General features: G+C 42.0%; 1 protein-coding gene across 4 annotated transcripts in view; it reads right to left on the reverse strand.

The window, feature by feature from the left end:
• Positions 1–1,543: 1,543 nt before the first annotated feature.
• The window catches only part of ccdc85ca (coiled-coil domain containing 85C, a), a 300,440-nt gene continuing 281,193 nt past the window's right edge, over positions 1,544–20,790 (reverse strand). The window contains exons 5-7 of one of the 4 annotated variants that reach the window (XM_063043765.1): positions 19,368–19,469; positions 15,452–15,553; positions 1,544–13,138 (exon numbers count right to left, since the gene is read on the reverse strand). In XM_063043765.1, coding sequence (XP_062899835.1) covers positions 13,049–13,138; positions 15,452–15,553; positions 19,368–19,469 — 294 coding nt within the window. In that variant the 3' untranslated portion in view covers positions 1,544–13,048. The remainder of the gene's footprint in view (positions 13,139–15,451; positions 15,554–19,367; positions 19,470–20,790) is intronic. The other 3 variants (XM_063043773.1, XM_063043780.1, XM_063043789.1) reach the window with 3 other exon arrangements.

Here is a 20,790-nt window from a genome sequence, read left to right on the forward strand (position 1 = left end):
TCACTTGCTTTTCATTATTTCTGTTTTTGCACTATTTTAACAACTATTTAATATACGTATATACTCACTGTAGTTCATTTACTTATTTTCCTATATTTATATATCACATTGTACACTTGCCACTAAGTTAATATATTTCATAACATATGCCAGTGATATTAAACCTGATTCTGATTCTGAATATGCCCCCAGGAGAACAAATCTCAGGGTTGTATGTGCTGACATATATTACTCTGATAATAAAAATTACTTGGAACTTTGATTCAGAAGTATCCCAAGGATGTGAAAGGTGATAGCTAAGTGCAGGATATTTAGTGGACGGGAGTTGGATAGCAGGATTGGACCGATATGGTGAATGAGAAATCGCCCCCGATACTCATTCTACATGCCCAACACCACGAAATACAGCCTTGTCATTAGGCAAAGGATAGAGCTCCATCATCGAACTGAGGCTGAGTCCGCAACTTCAGCAAAAGAAGTGGAGGAAGTAGATAATTATTTTAATATTATAGGTTAAGTTCCAAAAATAAAATTAAAATTAATAGTGGGGTGTGCATGCAATGAACAGATATCAGCAATGACCAATAAGATTGGGAATGGTAGCACACTCTCCACTGATAGTCCGGATAATATATTAATCACTAAAACCAAAGGGAAACAGAAACATTAAAACGCAGCAATGGACAGAAGAGAGCAAAACCAAATTACTGGAGCAACTTAGCAAGTTGAGCAAAACCCGTGGGATGAAAGGAACCATAGACAATTTGGGTTGAAACCCTGCATTGTGGACAGAAGATTCAGGAACAGTTATTACCCCTCAACCATTAGGCTCCTGAATCTGCATGGATAACTTCACTCACCTCAACACTGAACTCGAAGGGTTTTGGCCCAACACATCGACTCTTTACCTTTTTCCTTAGATGTTGCCTGGCCTGCTGAGTTCCTCCAGCATTTTGTGTGTGTTGCCCACACCCTATGGACTCACTTTCAATGACTCACTTCTCTTTCTTAGAAAAATAGAGGGCAGTGGAGAAGTCTAGTAATTTCTAAGGTAGGGACATGTTCGGCACAACTTTGTGGGCTGAAGGGCCTGTATTGTGCTGTAGGTTTCCTATGACACTACAACTCAGGTTTTCAGTTTTTATGTATGTATCTACCTTTCCCTCTGTTTTGTTTATTTATGATCTTTTGTTTATTTTGTATTTGCACAGTTCCTGTCTTTTGTACATTGGTTGTTTGTCAATCTATATTTGTACGTAGGGCTTTTTGTTGATTCTATTGTATTTCTCCATTCTGCTGTGAATGCGTGCAAGAAAATGAATCTCAGAGTACTATATGGTGACACCTACATTTTTTGGTAATAAATTTACCTAGAAATTTGTGAACATTTTTATGACAAGACATGAGTTTACAACAATTAGTTGTGTATTTCCTCTGCAGGTTTCAAAATTACATATACTCGAGAGTGTCTGTTCACATGCACAGTGCATACATAGACACACGCCTTTGCACTTGCACAGATACACACAAACACACACATACAAATTTACACAAAAGACATAAAGAATCTGTATGTTTTATTTTGTTTAAAAGTCAACTAACAGTTCTTATGAGACACATCCCTTTCATTGCTTTAACTAAAATATTGAAAGCTAGAATTGTTACTTTAAAATTCAAATAAACCTCAGGGTTTGACAAGTAGAGGGGGCTGGGCGTGAAATGCTGTGTTCCGTCGAAAATACAAATCCACGCAGGGCCCACAGACTTCAATATATACAGAGAGAGTCATCAAAAACGACAGCATGCACATTTACAGCAGGCAAAAACCAGCAGGAATTTCCTCATCGCAAGTTCCATAGTGAAACTTCAGTTGCAATTTTTCTTAAGTAGTTACGGTCGCATCACAACCTTATTAAAATATTCATCTTTTATATTCACAGTTGATTTCCTCTCATTCTGTGTTTTTTGTGAGCATTTTTATACACACATACATCACCTCAAAAAAAATAACAATATTTTTAATGTTAAAAAAATATTCATCTTCCTTCCAACTCCCTTGCTCTCAAATGCCAGCTCCATTCTCCCAAAGTAGCTTCTTCAAGAGGCAGTGGCTGAGGTAAAATTTCCTAGATGCCTCCTCTTTCACTGCTCGGAGATAGCTAAGTTCCACCTTGGGAACTATTGTTGATCAGGTTGTGGTAGTGAACAGAAACAAATCACCATTTTGACAGGGGAGAGTATACAGCCAGCAGGAAACACAGCCTTCGCCATTTTCATCTCAACCATAAGATATCAGAGCAGAATTAGGCCATTTGGCCCATCGAGTCTGCTCCTCCATTTCATGATGGCTGATCCATTATCCCTCTCAGCCCCAATCCCCTGCCTTCTCTCTATATCCCTTCGTGCCCTGACCAATCAAGAATCTAACGACCTCTGCCTTAAATATACATAAAGACTAGGCCTCCACAGCTACCAGTGGCAATGAATTTAACAAGTTCACCACTCTTTGGCTAAAGAAATTCCTCCTCATCTCCATAGGACGCTCCTTTATTCTGAGGCTGTGTCCTCTGGTCTTAGAATCTCCCACCATTAGAAACATTCACCCCACAACCACTCTTTCACCATTCGATAGTTTTTATTGAGTTTTTAATTATTCCTCTGAATTCTAGTGAGTACGGGCCCAGAGCCATCAAATGCTCAACAAAGGGTATCTGCTATCCATGCAGAAATTTCTATTTGTATCACGTTAATAGTGCTAAGAAAGGAATATATTATGTTTCCCACTAATTTCCCCTTCCCACACTCTCTTTAAAGACATCAGCTCCCCAAACATATTTAGCAATTATGATCTTTTGCCTGAAGAAAAGTGAAGATCAAGGGAGTGAAAGAAATAGTTTGTACAAGACTTTAAACCTAAAATCCTATTACATATTAAGCTAATCAATTCATAAATTATTGATCTGTAGAAAAGGTTGGTGTTTTCAAATGTTTGCAAGGGCAGGTTTCTCGTGAAGACATATTGTCACCTTTTTCTATGCAGTTCTCATCAAAGGCATGGCACCTCGACAACGCAAGGAGAGTACTGTCGGCAGAATATCACACAATAGTGATTAACAGCAGCAAGTGAGTACCTTCAGTTATTCAAATAGATAATCACTACAAGGGCTACTTGCATTGCAGACAGGAAGTGACGGTTACCATGGTAACTTGCTCTGCTTGGATTCTTATGACTTTGCAAGTACACAACAAGATTAATATTTCTGTTTCCTTCCCCTTCGCATGATCAAAAATCTGTAGGCCAACATTCCCGTATATGCAAATAGAAATTTCTGCATGGATGGCAGATAGATTTTGAGGGACTGACGGCTGCAAGATAAAATGAGAGAAGAATTTTGTGAACATGGAAATGTCCTTTACAACCTTTAATTTCTTAGTGGATTGCGAGCACATGGGATAATGAGGGATTAAGATATGAGGCCCAAGTTTGTTTATGGTCTCAGGGTATTTGAGAAGAATTCTCAAATATCTTTTGTTCCCAGAGATTGCTTTTGGCTGTGCCTCAGGGACTTTGTCTAGAGTTAGCAGTCCTGATGAGGATGGTGGACAACAGAAGGACTTCTGAGCACCACTTGCCATCCTTTTATGTATAAGGAACTTTCTCTACCTATCAATATACCAATATACAGGACTTTGTCCTTGGGCTCAGGACCATTGACTGCATGCATTTATCTTCATAGGTAGGTATGTAAGAAGCTGCTCTGATTGGTCGTTCACTGGATTTGAATCAGGTGACACACCTGTTCTGGTGCATCCATCAAGGGGAATGTTTAGAATGTTTCACCTTGCATCTTAATACAGAACCATCGCATTAATACTCTGACGTCATGGTCATCTTCTGTTTGTGAGTTTACCAACTCAGCACTGACTGGAAATCTGAATGAGGCGCAAGCTCAGACCGCAGAGAGTGGCTATACCTCAGACAGAATGTGTAACGTTCTATACCTCCCAACTCTAAAGCTCTCATCTGGCCTGCCCATCTTACTCTCGGTAAACTAGTTGTCACCCAAAACTCTGCTGCTGGTACTTTAATTTCACCTTGTTCCACTTATCATCATTCCTGTGCTATCTGACCTACGTTGGCTCCCATTTAAGCAGTGGTCTGAACTGAAGATTTTCGTTCATGTATTCATGTTCCTTCATAGTCTCACCACTCCTGTTCTTTGTTTTAGATTCAGTGCTACAGGTGTCAGAGATAGCCGTCACTAATCTGGCCCCATTGGGAGTTATATCACCACACTGCTGGCAGTCGTATCTTCAGGATGAAGGGCTCAGGCTCTGGAATGTCCTCTCTACAACTCTCTGTCTCCTTTCCCACACTGACTGAAGGCAACCTCGTTTAGCAAACCTCTTATCTCCTGCCCTAATATTCTCATGTGGTTCAGCACTAATTTCTGTCTCATTAAGTAGTCAGAAAATGTTAATGAAGCTATATAAGTTTAACGAAATGTGTTATATAATTTTCAGCAAAGAGAGATTACATTCTAATAACTTTCTGCAGGGTGGGAGGCAACTTTCTAATAACTTTCTGCAGGAGGTGGGGCATGTTCTAATGCACCCTTAACAGAGCTTGGCTCAAGCTTACTCTAGTCTGGCACAGGGATAAAACATTACAGAAATAAGATGCTGATAGTCTTTTCTGCAGTCCCTCCTTCCTGCTCTTGAGGACATCGATCTATATGTGGTTCATTTTTATGCACACTACCTCATGTATCTGTCAGACAAGGAGTACATCTGTGGGATATTTTAACTCAGCCAGAACCTGCCCCGTACTTGATCAGTACATGAGTGTTTTCAGGCAGAAATCCCAGGCTAGGAATCAACAGCAGAAATCCTTCTGATGTTTCTCTCCATAATTTGAAGATGCTGAGCCACATAATCCTTGGTCCCAACTGGTAAAAGGCTCAACATAGACCAAGCAAGATAGGAATAGGACAGGTCTTTGACCACCTTGGAACGTTCAATTAGATCTGTTTTAACCATCTCAGCTCCATGCACTCTGACACCCTTATCCGGCAAAAATTCTATTGATCTTTCCTTGAAACCTTCAATTATCCCACCATTCACAGCCTCCTTTAGGGAGTGAGGATTACAGGTATTGAAACTGGATTATTTAAGTCTGACTGGTTTTGTGCCCTAGTACTTTACCTCACTAGGTCAACTGGGAATCACTCAGCAGTTCTTCATTAAAGACGTGCACTTCAAACTCCTAAGCTGCAGATTCTAATTGTGGCACAGTCACTGCTGTTAATTATCCTATTGGGAAGCAGGGAGAAAGCGAGAGTAGATGTAGACAGGATGTTTCCTATGGCGAGGAAGTCTAGGACCAGGGGGCACAGCCTCAGAATTAGAAGGACATCCATTTAGAATGGAGAACAGGAGGATTTTCTTTAGCCAGCGAGTGGTGAATCTGTGGATTTCATTGCAAAACATGGCTGTGGAGGCCACCAAGTCACTGGGTATATTTACAGCAGAGGTTCTTGACTAGTAAGGGTGTCAAAGGTTACAGGGAGAAGACAGGAGGATGGGGTTGATAGGGATAATAAATCAGCCAAATTGGAATGGTGGAGCAGAATGGCGGCCAAATAACCTATTCTGTTCCTATATCTTATAAAAAAAATTAATAACCAGTTGAGTGAAGATTGTTTCAATTTTAATGTTATTGCAAATGGGAAAGAAAGTTCAATCTACTATAAATTATTGATTTCCATGGGAAGCAGCAATTGAAATTATAAACGTTGAGCAGGTAAATAATTAGAACCAATTAACCCGGAGTACTCGGCTTGAGCTAACCAATGCAAAACATCAGGTAATGAAACACCTAGAGTGGCGAGTACAGAATTACCATGCAGTCCCACAGATGGAACAAAACGAACCCATTGATCATTATAATAGAGCACATAATGAGACCAGAGAGGACACAGACAACAGCCTGGTTATTCTCATGATGTGGATGCTATCCTAAGGCACGGAATTATAAAGATGTCCTATTTTGTATGAACACAGGCTAAGAAGGAAAAAGAGACTTTCAGTTGTTTGATTCATCAGTGCAACGTACGCCAAAACAAACGAGCAAAATAGGCACACGTACATCTAGAATGCTGAACTATGTTCAAACAATGCATTAGCACATTAGAAATGGTTATGCCTTAAAACACAATAATCTCATATAGGTGAGGTGTTCTGAATTTGATTCTAAGCATTGGACTGAATCAAACAACCTGCTTCTTTACCTGGTTCATTAACAGACTACAGCACTAAAAACATTAAAGAGCTTATAACTTGGTTATTTTTCACAATATGCACCGTGATAAGGAGCTCTCCATGTTATATGGTCCTAGTTGATCAGGTTTATTGTTTTTGATTATTGAGTGCTGAGTGTTGAGGAACAAATGGCTAAATTCAGGCATAGGAATTAACTACATCACCTTGATCCCATGAGTTAATTATCCCAGCTCCCTGGTTACATTCCATTCGCTCAGGGCAATCAAACTCAATTCATCTTCGAAGCCACCTCTAATCTCACACAGTAAACAGAAAGAGAATTGTTTAGTGTTTTAAGAGATTTAAAACTTTAATTTTTATCCCCAAATGATAATCAATCAGCTATCAATTATTGATAATTTTTTTAAAAATTATGTAGCAGTGCTAAGATTTTTTTCACTTTAAGGGCCATTTCATTTATTTCTCGATAATAAACGTACAAACTTATTTAAAATAGGATCAGGATCTCCAAGCAAGTTCCATTTATGAACATTAATGCATCATCTACAGGCTGTTATTAATAAAACAAAAGAGGACACAGAGAGAAGGGGAGCCAGCAGATGCGTAAGAGTTGTCCACACTAAATTTTACTCTTTCAGAATAAGTGGAGTAAATCCTCCTCTAGCTAATTTCCTTTTGATGGCAGGATTGACAGAGCTTTGGAATACATCAATATATTGGCATTAAAAAGAAAATCATTGCATTTACACGAGCTTATTATTAAACCCACTGCAACAATCAAATCACAATTATCAACAGAATAGGATTGATGCTCTCCATCCTTGACAGAGGCAGAAACTTTTCATCAATAATAAAACACTGACATTATCATATATAGATATATATATTTGATATAACATGATAAATTTATATTGTGGTCTTATTAAAATATTATACTGTCAGAACACAAAATTGTATTGGGAAATCCCCATTTTCCAGTGTACAGCTTGTTAGTTACTATATTCTGAGGTAAAAGAAATCTTTCAATTCTCCACGGTTTGGATCATCTCTGGACAGTATATTTACAAGTGTTAGTGCACAAAGATATGCAGCTGCCATCAGTGTTCGACTATCAAAATTCTAGTTTAACTAAAGATCAGATTGAAAATAGAGTATCATTGTCCTTTGCTTTAGACAAACAGGTGAATGAAGTTGTTTTCAGAACAAACTGGCTGGAACAAGCCTGTAACCAAACACAGGAGTCCTGTATCTTTCAGAATTTCATTCACCCCAGGAGATTGCTTCCCGCTGTGAATTTTGTAGCTGGTTGATGTAACCCTCCCCCTCCGCCCGCACCAGAGAGCTAATCCAAGACAAAGCAAGCACCAGTGGCTTTCAGAGACTTCCCACCAACAGGCCTCAAGCATACATTAACAGATAAGATCACACCATTTTAAAATTTGGATTCTCAAATTTAGTTTTGGCATTACATTGCCCCATATTAAGTCTCCCATCTTCTACTGACTTACTGGCTTTGCCACTCTATACTAATTGGTTTCTCTTCCTGGGAAAATATCATCATGATCTCAGACTGTCTGTGAATCTATCAGTGTTGTGTTGGCAGTTGTATTATGGATCTATTTTTGTAAATACTCAGCCACTGTTTTCATCCCTCGCATTACTAGGATCTATCACTGCAACTCTCCTCGACACCACCCATAATTCTTTTCAATGACATATTCAGCCCATCAGGTCCATGCTATCCCCCAGTACAGCAATGGTATCATTCCCATTTCCCCTCTCGTTAGCTTCTTGAGGCCCTGTAAATTATTTGCATGCTGGCTACACACTGATTAATGAAATGTCTCAGCCCTCCTTTGATTCTTTTACTAATTATCTACGCCAAGGATAATTTACAGAGCCAATTTCATCTTTGGAAGATGGGAGGAAACTAGTTACAGGGAGGTGTAGAAACCCCACCCAGTAGTATGCAAGGTCATGATCAAAAACAAAAAGGTTGAATAGGTTGGGACTTCATTCCTTGGAACATAGAAGACTGAGAGGAGATTTGATAGAGGTAAATTGTGAGGGGTATAGATAGGGTAAATGCCTGCAGGCTTTTCCCACTGGAGTTGGTTGGGACTACAATTAGAGGTCATGGGTTAGAAGTGAAAGGTGAAAAGTTTAAGGGGAACATGAGGGGAAACATCTTCACTCAGAGGGTAGTGAGAGTGTGGAACGAGTTGCCATCACAAGATGTGCATGCGAGCTCAATTTCAACATTTAACAGAAGTTTGGATAGGTGCTTGGATGGTAGAGGCCGGGAGCGATATGGTCCGGGTGCAGGTCAATGGGAATAGGCAGCTTAAATGGTTCAGCTCGGACTAGATGGGCTGAAGGGCCTGTCTCTGTGCTGTACTTTCTATGACTATGACTATAACAAGAGGTACTGTGAATGATGGAAATCTTGAGCAAAACACACACACGTACACATGTAATGCTGGAGGAACTCAACAAGAAGGGTCTTAGCCCGAAATGTTTACTGTCTATTCCTCTCCATAGATGCTTCCGGACTTGCTGCGTTTGTGTATATTTTGCTCAAGATCATGAGCAAGCCCAGGATCTGGGAGGCAGCAATGCCGACAGCTGTGTCGCTGCACTATCCTTTGAAAGGCATTTCATCATTTAGGATGCAGACAGTATGACTACTGTAGCAATCTCTTTCTCTCTCTCCCTCTCTCACACACACACACTGCAGCAATCTCTCTCTCGCTCTCTCTACTGTAGCAATCTCTTTCTTTCGCTCTCTCACACACACATTAAGTGCATCCTAACCTAAAGGTACAGACATTGAAGAGGAAGTGATCCTTTGATAACCAAATGGACTACAGATCATAATTTGGGTTCTGTTGCTTCCTGGCCCATTTCACATCAAATTTACTTTCAGTATACTTTTGATCAGGGGGTCCACAGACCCTTTGGTTAAAGGTCAGGCTCCATATCATGAAAAGGGTTGGGAACCCCCGCTAGGTTAATCTCATTGCAGCCTTCTGCTGACTGTACAGAACATGAGACATTGCATTATCTTCCGACTGTACTTTTGAAAGGATGACTGGCTATTTAAAGAATGATTTTGATCCAAGATAGGTCTCCAAAACTATACAATGGAACAGGTAGAAGTGTATACTGTCCTGCTGATTTGTTTCAGGTCCTCATCGCAGGGTCAGATTTCACTGCAAATGCACAGACTCCCCATGCGGATAAATCTGAGCCAGAAAAATAAACACACTCCCCGACCACAAATCACTTGGGAAAGACAGTCAATTGACTGCGTGATCAAATCAGGCACACGCGGGTTTAGATTCAATTTGTGCTGCCTGTATTGAACACAAATATCAAAAGCCAAGTCTATTGAATGAAGTGTTGGGTTTGGCCCCTGTTGTCTTCAATCGGGGTAACGGAGTGAGGTTTGGGGGAGAGGGAATAAGGATTGGTCAAACGTTAAGCAATTGTTCAAGTACTCACAGTACAGATAATGAGTATTTGGCAGAGATGAAGATCTGTAGCAAATTGAGAAAACCCCCACCCATTACATTATGTTACTTTGATGAGCTATATCTTAGATTACCATCATTCCATGAAGTCACCAGTACATCTGGATGCCATGTTTACTTATTTGGAGATACAAAGCAGAACAGGCTCTTCCTGCACAAGCCAGGCCAAACAGCAAACTGCCTATGTAACCCTAGCCTAATCACAGGACAATTTACTAACCAGTATGTCTTTCAAATGTGGGAGGAAATCAGAGCACCTGGAGGAAGCCCATGAGAGTAATTATGTTTAGACTGTGAGGACCTTTTCCTGCCCTTCAAAATGTGGTGCTGAGCAACACTGTTGAATCTGCAGAGCTACGTGAGATCTGCTTGTACCTCCTGCCTTTTCCTTGCTTCCACATCCCAACACCCTACAACCCATTCACCCTCCTCTTTCCGCATTCTTTTAAAAAATACCCTTTTCTGTGGAAATTTGCCTAAAATCTTCTTTGGCTCAGTCAATATGTTGCTGATTAATTTTATAGCCACTGTGTAAATGTAAGAAGCTGTTCCAAACACTTCACCTGTACCATCAGTCTGGTAATGCACTGAGACTGCATTGCTCTGATGAAATGTTAAAATGACGGGCCCACTGGGGTCTTAAATAGAATGCTAACCATCCCATGACACTCTCTGGTGCAGACAGCAATCCCAATGAACGTTTTTACTTCAACTATATCATCAAAACAGGCTACCTCATGATTTATTGTTATTATTGAGATACAGCATGGAATAGTCCTTACCTTCTCTTCAAGCCATGCTGCCCAGCAAACCCCATTTAATCCAAGCCTAGTCACAGAACAATTTACAATGACCAACTAACCTACCAACCAGTACATCTTTGGACTGTGGGAGGAAACTGGAGCACCCAGAGGAAACCCATGTGATCGGGGGAGAACGTACAAACTCCTTACAGACAGTGGCGGGAATTGAGCCTGGCACACTTGTACTGTAAAGCATTGTACTAACCACCCTACTGGGCCACCCCTAAATATCTCAGTACTCCTATTGGAATGTGCACAGTGTGACTGCAGTTTTCTATTATAAATAACAGCACTGTACACAAAAATACGGAACTCTATGTAACATTGTGACAAACAGCACCAGTTCCTTTATATATATCTATAGGACGTGTAACCGTATTTTTGTTTACTAAGGAACTATCTACAGGAAAGATGCAGATAAGGTTTAACGAGTACAGAGATAATTTACAAGACTATTGCTGGGCATGGAGGACCTGAGTTATAAGGAAAGATTGAATAGGTTAAGACTTTATTCCTTGGAATATGGAAGACTGAGAGGAGATTTGATAAAGATATACAGAATTATGAGGGGTATAGATAGGATAAATGCAATCAGACTTTTTCCACTGAAGTTGGCTGGGACTACAAGAGTTCATGGGTTGTGGGTGAAAGGTGAAAAGTTTAAGTGGAACATGAGGGGAAACTTCTTCACTCAGAGGGTCATGAGAATGTGGAACGAGTTGCCAGCACAAGTGGTGCATGCGAGCTTGATTTCAACGTTTAAGAGAAGTTTGGATAGGTATATGGATGGTAGGGCTATGGAGGACTATCGTCCCGGGGCAGGTTAATGGGAGTAGGCTGTTTAAATGGTTCGGCATGGACTAGATGGGTCGAAGGACTTGTTTCTGTGCCGTACTTTTCTCTGATTCTATGGCTGTAAGTGAGAATATCGCAAACATTAGTTATTAGACGATAATATGACCAACATGATAAAGAACAGAATACAGAGACAGGTGGGAAGTGAAGAAAGATACCTTAATTATTGGGCTGGCTGACACTTTCCTTGTAGTGATACTGGTTTGCTATATATCTTAGATCTGAAGATACTCCCAAAGTCAATAATTCTTTCCTCTCAGTGTTATGAAAACAACCACATTCATGAATCTATAGATTACCTCAATGTGCATTCTTATTTCAACCAGAATTGGAAAATCCCGGAAATTCTACATTACGCAGTCAGTGACCTGTCAACAGCACTGCCAATCATCAGCACTTGAGCTGAAGTGAGTCATTCTTGCATGGTGTGATGTGGCGCTATGCCACTTTCAAGTCCACAGCTTGCAACGGCATTGTCTGACCTTGGTCGTGTCAGTGTCGAGGACTTAGCATCACCTGTTAAAAAGGCAGTATTCCATCTGAATAGGCTTTGGAAGCTACAGCAGGCAGGGGTTTGAGGCAAAGGTGTGAAGCCTGATTCAAACTGATTCAACAGAGCCAAGAGTTATGGTCCAGTCTTCCTTCAAAACCTGATAATAAATTTCACATCCACATCATTCCAAAAACAACACATGGATTGTGGTCCCCGTCACCAAGGTTGGGGATCAACAAGTACTTTTCCACAGTAGACAGAGCAATCAGATTTCCTAAAACAGTCTGCACAGAACTAACGCCAAGAAGAAACACCATCAAGAGAAAAGAATACTGTCCCTTTAAAATTCTATACCTTAAAAAAACTATACTTTATCTTCAGTGACTGTATTTTTCAACAAGAGAGGCCTCTCCATCTGGACTCAGTACCAGTCAACCACTTCATGATTCTAGATCCAGCTGTAGTTGCACTCAGCCGAAACTGGACATCTGCACAATGAGAGGCAAATGCATTTAAGGGCTGGGGTTAGTCTCTGTACATGGGAAGGTGATCCCTTTCACAATGGCTCTGCTGAGCAACTCCTGTGGATCTTGCTGGGACCCCGGTTTGCTTGTAACGTTGGCCAAAAATTGTCCAATCTTAGGAATTTAATGAAGAAACAATGGAATCTGCTCATAATGATCACTGATGTGGACGAGACTGTGGAGGAAAAGAGGGAGCTGGATTGTTCAAGATTACAGGCCACTCAGTCCCTTCAGATAAATCTCTCCGCACAGGCCAATGTATATGACTGCATTATGTTATGCAGTGCACCTTAATAGAGTTGTGAGCACAGCCAGCTACTGTATATCTAGTGAGTAATTTACACTTATATTGTGGTCAGTACATCCTGTACAGTCTCCCAGCACATTCTGCATGTGGTGATGAACATGTAAAATGGTTGAGAGGGAGACGGTGAGCGAAAGGCCAGGACTAGGTTTCTCTGAGATTCTTGTTTATCCATGTATACCGATGTAATCAACGAGTGCTTCTTTCTATCCTTGGAACGGGCTGTGAGAACCCAGGCCTGGTGGACAATAGCTCTACAAAGGTCCCTTGAACTGATTGCCCGACAGATGTTGTCTGATGGAGGGGTTGGAGCCAGCCGCATCTCCAAGCTTACGCCAAACCACCTGAAAGACACACAATGCACGATTCAGCACGTCCAGAGACACACACCCCCACCCCCTCCCCCACTTTCTCTGCCAATCTCCTACCCTACCATCATACAGCATTTCTTCCCTTTTCCTTTGTGCCTCCCTGTACAGTAATCAAAGCTGACTGGCTGTCTTCCACCTCTCTTCCCAACTATCTTTTACCCCCTTCCGAGCCACTAACCCCTTGCTGGAAGAGAATTCCAGTGGGTTTGTGTTTCTCCAGTAAATGCAGAGATGTTTCCCCTTACAGGTGAGTGTAGGGCAGGGCTTAATTACAGCATAAGGAATCATCAGATGAGGAGGAATTTCTTCTCTCAGAGGGTATTTGGAATTCTCTGGTCCTGAGAGTGGTAGGTATTCAGCCTGGTGATGTGACTGGAATTAGAGGTCAGAGGTTAAGGCTGAAAGGTGAGATATTTGAGGGGGAACTTCTTCACTCAGAGGGTAGTACGAGAGCGGAATGAGCTGCCAGCAGGAGTGGAAGATGTGGGTTCGATTGTGACATTTAAGAGAGGTTTGGTAGGTATATGGTTGGGAGGGGTAAGAGAGGATGTGGTCTGGGAGCAGGTACAGAACTGTGTAAAGCTCTTAGGCACATATATATATAGCTGGAGTATCCAATACTGTTGCACAGTACTGTAGCAATTTTATGTACTGCACTATACTGCTGGCGCAAAAAAAAACAACAAATTTCATGACATACATGAGGTGAGTGATGATAAACCTGATTCTGATATGGGTTTCTATTGTAGACTGAGAGTGGGAAGGGGGCAGGGAGAGGTTGGGAAAAGGGGAAGAGAGAGGGGAGGGTGTGGGAAACAACAGAGAGAAGTCCTGTAATGATCAATAAACCAACTGTTTGGAAACAAATGATGTTGGTTGGTGTCTGGCCATAAACAGTCAATGTTTTGGGCTGAGACCCTTCCTCTGGACTGGAATCCGGGGGGGTGAGGGGAAGTAGTATAAAGCTAGAAGATGCTTCAACCCAGAATAATCACGATTCTGTACAATAGAGTAAAATGGATGATAGCAAGTCAGAAACAATGAGAGATTCTGCAGATGCTGGAAATCTGAAGCAACACACTCAAAATGCTGGAGGAACTTGGCAGATTGGCCAGCATCCATGGAAATCAATAAACGATTGTTGTTTCAGGCTGAGACCCTCCTTCAGGTCTGGAAAGGAAGGGGGAAGACACCAAAATAAGAAGGTGGGGAGAGGGGAAGGAAGATAGCTAGAAGGTAAACACAAGGTACCCTGCAGATGCTGGGTTCAAAGCAACACGCACAACACGCTGGAGGAACTCAGCAGGTCGGGCAGCATCCGTGGAAATGTTTCGGGCCGAGACCCTTTGTTAGGACACTAGAAGGTGACAGGTGAATTCAGGTGGGCAGGAAAGGTAAGGGGCTAGAGAGGAAGAAATCTGATAGGAGAGGAGAGTGGACCACAGGAGAACAGCAGGACCAAGGGGGTATTGATAGCCAGGTGAGAAGGGTAAGAGGCCAGAGTGGGGAATAGAAGGGGGGGGGGGATGTTTTTTTTACCTGAAGGAGAATCGATAGTTATGTCATCTAGTTGGAGGCTACCCAGACAGAATAGCAGGGGTTCCTCCTCCAGCCTGAGAGTGACCTCATCATGGAATAAGAGGAGGCCATGGATTAACATGTCAGAATGGGAATGGGAATCAGAATTAAAATGCTTGGCCACAGGAAGTTTTGCTTTTGGCAGGTGGAGCAGAGGAACGGAGATAGCAAATCATTTCATGCCTCTTCTAATTTTACTGATTTCCAGGGATGTAAACAATGGAAGAGATGATAAACTACTTTGGGCAGAGAGCAAAACCGACCATCTCTTGCACCACAATGGTTTTGTCTCTAACTAGGTTTTAGTTTGTCTTGTTTTATACACTCTTCTTTTTCTTTTCACTGTTTTGTATAACTTACATATAATCTATATTTCTGTATGTTGTCTGAACCTGCACATGTCTTTCATTGCACATGTACCTTACAATTAATGTACAAAGTCAAAATTCTCCTGTTATAGCGTAAAATCAGGAGATATTCAGTAGGTCAGGCCATATCTATGGGAAGAGAAACAGACTTGATGTTTCAGATCCAAGACCCTTCGTCAGACTTTTTATATTCTCCTTTAGCTCAGTCCCTTGCTTCCTAATGGTAGTTTCACAGTTTGTATTTTCGATGTAGGACAAATATTGAAGCCAACATGAATGGTAGTTAACAGATATTCAGTTACAGTTTCCTGCCTTGTTACCCACACTACAGAATCCTTACGTTGCACATTTCACGAACGATGGCCTTTTCCTTCTCGCTCAAATCATCATGATCGCAATCTTCTGGCAACTGCCTGTCTAGGTTGTCATGGACTTCCAGGACCTGAAAACCCAAATTGCACATAGAGTTAGTTAACAGTGGCAATACTTCAAATGGCATGATCTTTAAAACAATCCCCTCAATCGCTGATGGCCCTGGGAATGTCTAAATGTAAACAGATAGGGTCTTGTTTCTTAAAACTAAGGCATGCATTTTCTCCATTCTCAGCATGGTTCATGTTTACTCAGGTGTTTAATTGACTGAGTGTGACGAGCTGAGCCTCGAGGACCAATGAGAGGCAGTAAGAACATGATGTCGAGACCAATTCACTCTTGATACTACATTAGTTGTTTAGAGAGGAGGAAGAGATATTAGATAGAAAAGGGAGCCTGGTTTTTATCACTGTTCCATGTTTTCAATTGACCACAGTCCCCCATTTCCACTGTGATTCCATGGCAAGATTCCAGACAATCTAATGAACTCTGAATGAAGGGTAGTTTTTGATGAAGGGTCTCGGCCTGAATTATCAACTATTTGTTCCCCTCCTTAGAGGCTACCTGACTCGCCGAGTTCCTCCAGCATTTTGTGTGCTTTGCTCAAGATTTCCAGCTTCTGCAGCACCTCTTGTGTTCCAGATACTCTGTCTGAATGGCTCTTCCTTATGACAACAAGCCTGATCTTCATTCAGGAATAACATGTCCTAGAGTTTAGTTTTTTCCTTATGGCGTAGGAGGCCATTTGGCCCAATGAGCCAATGCTGACTCACAGTGCAATCCCTTTCATAAGTACAGTAGCTGAAGAAGTTGGATTTGTTTTTGTTGGACGTCTTTAGGGGCATTCTTATTGAAATGCTGTATCTGCAGCTTAAGGAGGCTTGATACCGTAGATGTTGAGATGTTTCACAAGTGGGCAAATCTCAAACTAGGGGACACAGTTACAAGATAAATGTGGCGGACACTTATAGCTAAAACTAACTGTGTACGAATTTCTTCTTGCAGAGGCTGCCGAACCTCTTAAATTCTCTGCCGTTGAAAGGGTGGCTTATTGTAAAGGTTAGATCACCATATAACTATCTACAGTGGACAATTAACCTAGCGACATACACAAAGTGCCAGAGGAGCTCAGCACGTCAGGCAGCATCTATGGAAATAAATAAACAGTCACTGTTTTGGGACCCTTCTTCTGGACTGAGAAGTTAAGGGGAAGATGCCAGAATGAAAAGGTCTGGAGGAGGGGAAAGAGGCTAGATGGAAGGTGATAGGTGAAGCCAGGTGGGTTGGAAAATGTCAAGGGCTGGAGAAGAAGATATCTGATAGGAGAAGAGAGTGGACCTTAGGAGAAAGGGAAGGAGGAGGGGATCCAAGCAGAAGTAACAGATGGACAGGTGAGAAGAGGTAAAAGGTTAGAGTGGAGAACTGAGGGGAGGAGGAAATTAGCCCATTAACCCTTGTGTTAACCAGAGCACCCAGAGGAAACACATGCAACGCTCTCCCCCCCCACCCCCGCACAGATAGTGCCAGGGTTCAGGAATTAATCTGATTGATGGCACTGTCGAGGCAGCAGTTTCGCTAGTTGTAGCACACCTCTACCAGAGCCATGCCACAGTGCTGCCCAATCTTACCAGTTTTGAGATAGGATTAGATGCAATTACTTTGTGAATGGGCAATTTGAATGCTTAGCAACCAGCCAGACCTGCAGGATTTCAAACGGTGTATTTCTGATTTCTTGTGAAGATAAACTAGTATATGCCAATTTATTTATTTAGATACAGCGCAGAATAGGCCCTCCCAGCCCTTCGAGCTACGCCACCCAGCAGCCCCTGATCTAATCCTGACCTAATCATGGGACGATTTACAATGACCAATTAACCCACCAACCGGTACATCTTTGGACTGTGGAAGGAAACCCACGTGGACGCGGGGAGAATGTACAGACTCCTTACAGGCAGTGGTGGGAATTGAGCCCATTTCTCCTGTATGGTAAAACGTTATGCTAACCACTATGCTATGAGAGCTGTTACCAAGGCAGCAAACTATTTTCCAGGAATATTCCATGTTTATAGAATTCAAATGAGGAAAAATACCAATAAATCTCTCAATTGCACAGAAGAGAGAAAAAAAAACTTAATTGCATCTTTCTGATGGAAATTTCAACATAAATCGCTGCTGTGAACGTAAATCTGTTGGATGTCGTTTGAGTGGAATTACTACCAGGATAATATCAATCAAATCCATCTTGCGAGTCATGGGCTGACAAATCTCTAGGTGTACAACCCCCATTCATGACTGAATGGCCCCATTGTAAATCTGCTTATCAAAGTACTGCCTGACAAAAATCCCTGCATTTCTTAACGATAATGCAATACAGCGAAATGGATTCATTCAGTGAGTATAAAACAGTCGGCCCATTAAATCCTGACAGATTATCTGCCTTTGTGATTTGGCACAGTAAAGATGGGGGGAGGAGGCAAGATAATAAAGATAAACTGGCATATCAAACCGCTTACAAAGTTACATCACAACCACAATGGATGAGAAGAGCTGATGAGTGACAAGAGACATTGTCACTGCAAATGGAGGAGACAAAAAACTGTGAGGTATTTGAAACAAAAGGAAGAGAAAATGCTGGAAGAACCCAGCAAGTCAGTCAGCTTCTGCAGAAAGAGAAATAGTCAAAGTTTCATACCTACTAACAGTACATCAGAACTGAGGTTTTGGATTTATAAAACTTTTGCAGCTTTTTTGATCCTAATTTCCTGTATTGATGAAGACTACTTGAAAGTTCAGTCATCCACTTCCCCATCTTTAGGCCAACCCATGATGGACCTCCGTTGAGAGGAAATCTATCGAAGTGAAAAGCTGGGTGAGGAAAAGGGGGAAAACGGGCAAGAGAAAAGGATAGCTTTGTGAACAAAGATCAAAATGCCCTTAGCTATGATTGAAAGGATGTGATTTGTGACGGATAATTGCTGGGATGGTTTTGTTGTGTAAGACTGATCAAGTGTGAAGGGTAATTAAGGAGAAAGGGAGGACAAGGAGGAGAAGGGCTGGTGGGAGTAACAGGGAAAAGTACTGAGGACCTGGAGATAAAACAAGGAATGTGAAGGAGAGAAGGAAACAAAGGAAGAGTATTAGGTGGTGAGAACAAAATCCATAAGACACAGGAGCAGAATTAGGTCGTCTGGCCCATCGAGTCTGCTCTGCCATTTCAACATGGCTGTTCCATTTTACCTCTCAGCTCCAGTCTCCTGCCTTCTTCCCGTATCCCTTCTTGCTCTGACCAGTCAAGAATCTACCAATCTCTGCCTTAAATAGACATAAAGTCTTGACCTCCACAGCTGCTTGTGGCAACGAATTCCACAGAATCACCACTCCCTGGCTAAAGAATTTCCACCTCATCTCCATATTAAGTGGACGCCCCTCTATTCTGAGGCTGTGTCCTCTGGCCCTGGACTCTCCCACGATAGAAAACATCCTTTCCACATCCACCCTGTCGAAGCCTTTCAGCATTTGGTAAGGTTCCAAAGGTTTGGAATGGAGCAAGAGGAGGAACAGAAAAGGCAGATGGAAGGGGTAGAGCAGGGATTCCCAGCCTGGACCCCTTGCTTAGTGGTATTGGTCCATGGCACAAAAAAGGTTGAGAACCCCTGGAAGAAGAAAAGAGGGGAAAAGAATAACACATGGCTTAGGCCATGTCACAGCTTTCTCCTGGAACAGGAACTAAAGATTCCTGATAATGGAGACTCAACGATAGGAGGTCCCTGGAACTTCTATTTGGCGGTCAGTTTCGATGCAATGTAATTTTAGGAAAGACATTTCTTTTGATGAATAAGCACATCTTTTTTTGTGTGTAAAACAAAATGTCTGCTGGATTTTACCTTCATTGCATGCACTACAGCTTCAGGCTTTTGGGCACTGGGAATGTACCCAGGTGGCAACGCTGGATTGTTGGGGTCTCCAGTCACCAGCCGAGGGAGGCCCTGTTTAAAGAACACAAGAGTGGTGAGGACACAGCGCCTTCAAAAGGGATACCTGGGAAGTGGATGTGGCATTACATTTGAGGGAACGGGCAAAGAGGTAGAAAAAGGAAGTGGGGAGGTGGTGAGAGGGGAAGACAGGAGGGAATGGGACAGGTGGGAAGAGAAGTGAAGAAAGGGGAAGGAGAAAGAAGGGAAGACAAGAGAGAGAATGGAGAGAGGGAACACTGGGGCAGTGGGGAAATAAAATGATAGAAATTGATAGGAGATGGAACAGGCAAGGAGAGGAGAGAGATGGGATGAGAGAAGCAACACAAAAGGGGAAAGTGGAGAGGATGGTATAAGAATTGTGCACTGCAAACCCAAGAAAGGGAAACGGGTGAAAATGCACATCATTGAACAGCACTGTGGGATATCCAGCCATTTGTCAAGCACAAGATGACAGCAGAGTGAGGAAACATTAGATGCTGCGAGTCCATACCAGCTGTATACAAGAGCATCCAAACTAGTCCCACTCTGCTGCCCTGCATTTTTTTTTTCCCTTTCAGCTACTTTTCCAGCTTCCTTTTCAACACAATTAAATCTGCCTTAATTACCAGTTCTGGCAATGTACTCCTGACCCAAGTCACACACAGGGTAAGGAGGTCTCTCTATATTTAATCGCCTGAGATTCTTCTGTCAATCACCTTCATGTTCTCTTCATGACTTTTCCACCAATGGAAATAATTCTCCTACATCTATTCCAGGGGTTCCCAACCTTTTTTATGCCATGAACACCTACCATTAACTGAGTGCTCCATGGACCTCAGGATGATCCATTCAGTCTGCACTCAATATATCTTAAATATCTCTTTCCACCACAACTACCATAATTTGGGGTCGTTCTTGAGCAGAGGAGCATAGCATTACAACCTTCTTTGTTTCAAGAAGAATCGCTGTTAATCCACAAAAATAAAATCATTCCACCCTTGACCCTGTTTTCTGATATCTCTTCAGCTCCCTTTCTAAAGCCTTTACATCTCTCCTAATCTCACAGTGATTAGTACGATGCTATTATAGCTCAGGCCATTGGAGTTCGGAATTCAATTCCAGTGTGCTCTGTAAGGAATTTGTGCGTTCTCCCCGTGAATTTTCTCCGGGTGCTCCCCTTTACTTGCATTGGTCATTGTAACTTGACCTGTGATTAGGCCAGGGTTGAATAGATGGGTTGCTGCGCGGCGCAGTACGTTGGGCCGGGAGAGCCTGTTCCATGCTACATCTCTAAATAAATTCATGCATAAATAAATAAACCTGATTCTGATTTATATATATAATCAGAATTGGG

Source organism: Mobula hypostoma, chromosome 1 (genome assembly GCF_963921235.1).
Source record: "Mobula hypostoma chromosome 1, sMobHyp1.1, whole genome shotgun sequence".
NCBI classification, from domain to species: domain Eukaryota; kingdom Metazoa; phylum Chordata; class Chondrichthyes; order Myliobatiformes; family Myliobatidae; genus Mobula; species Mobula hypostoma.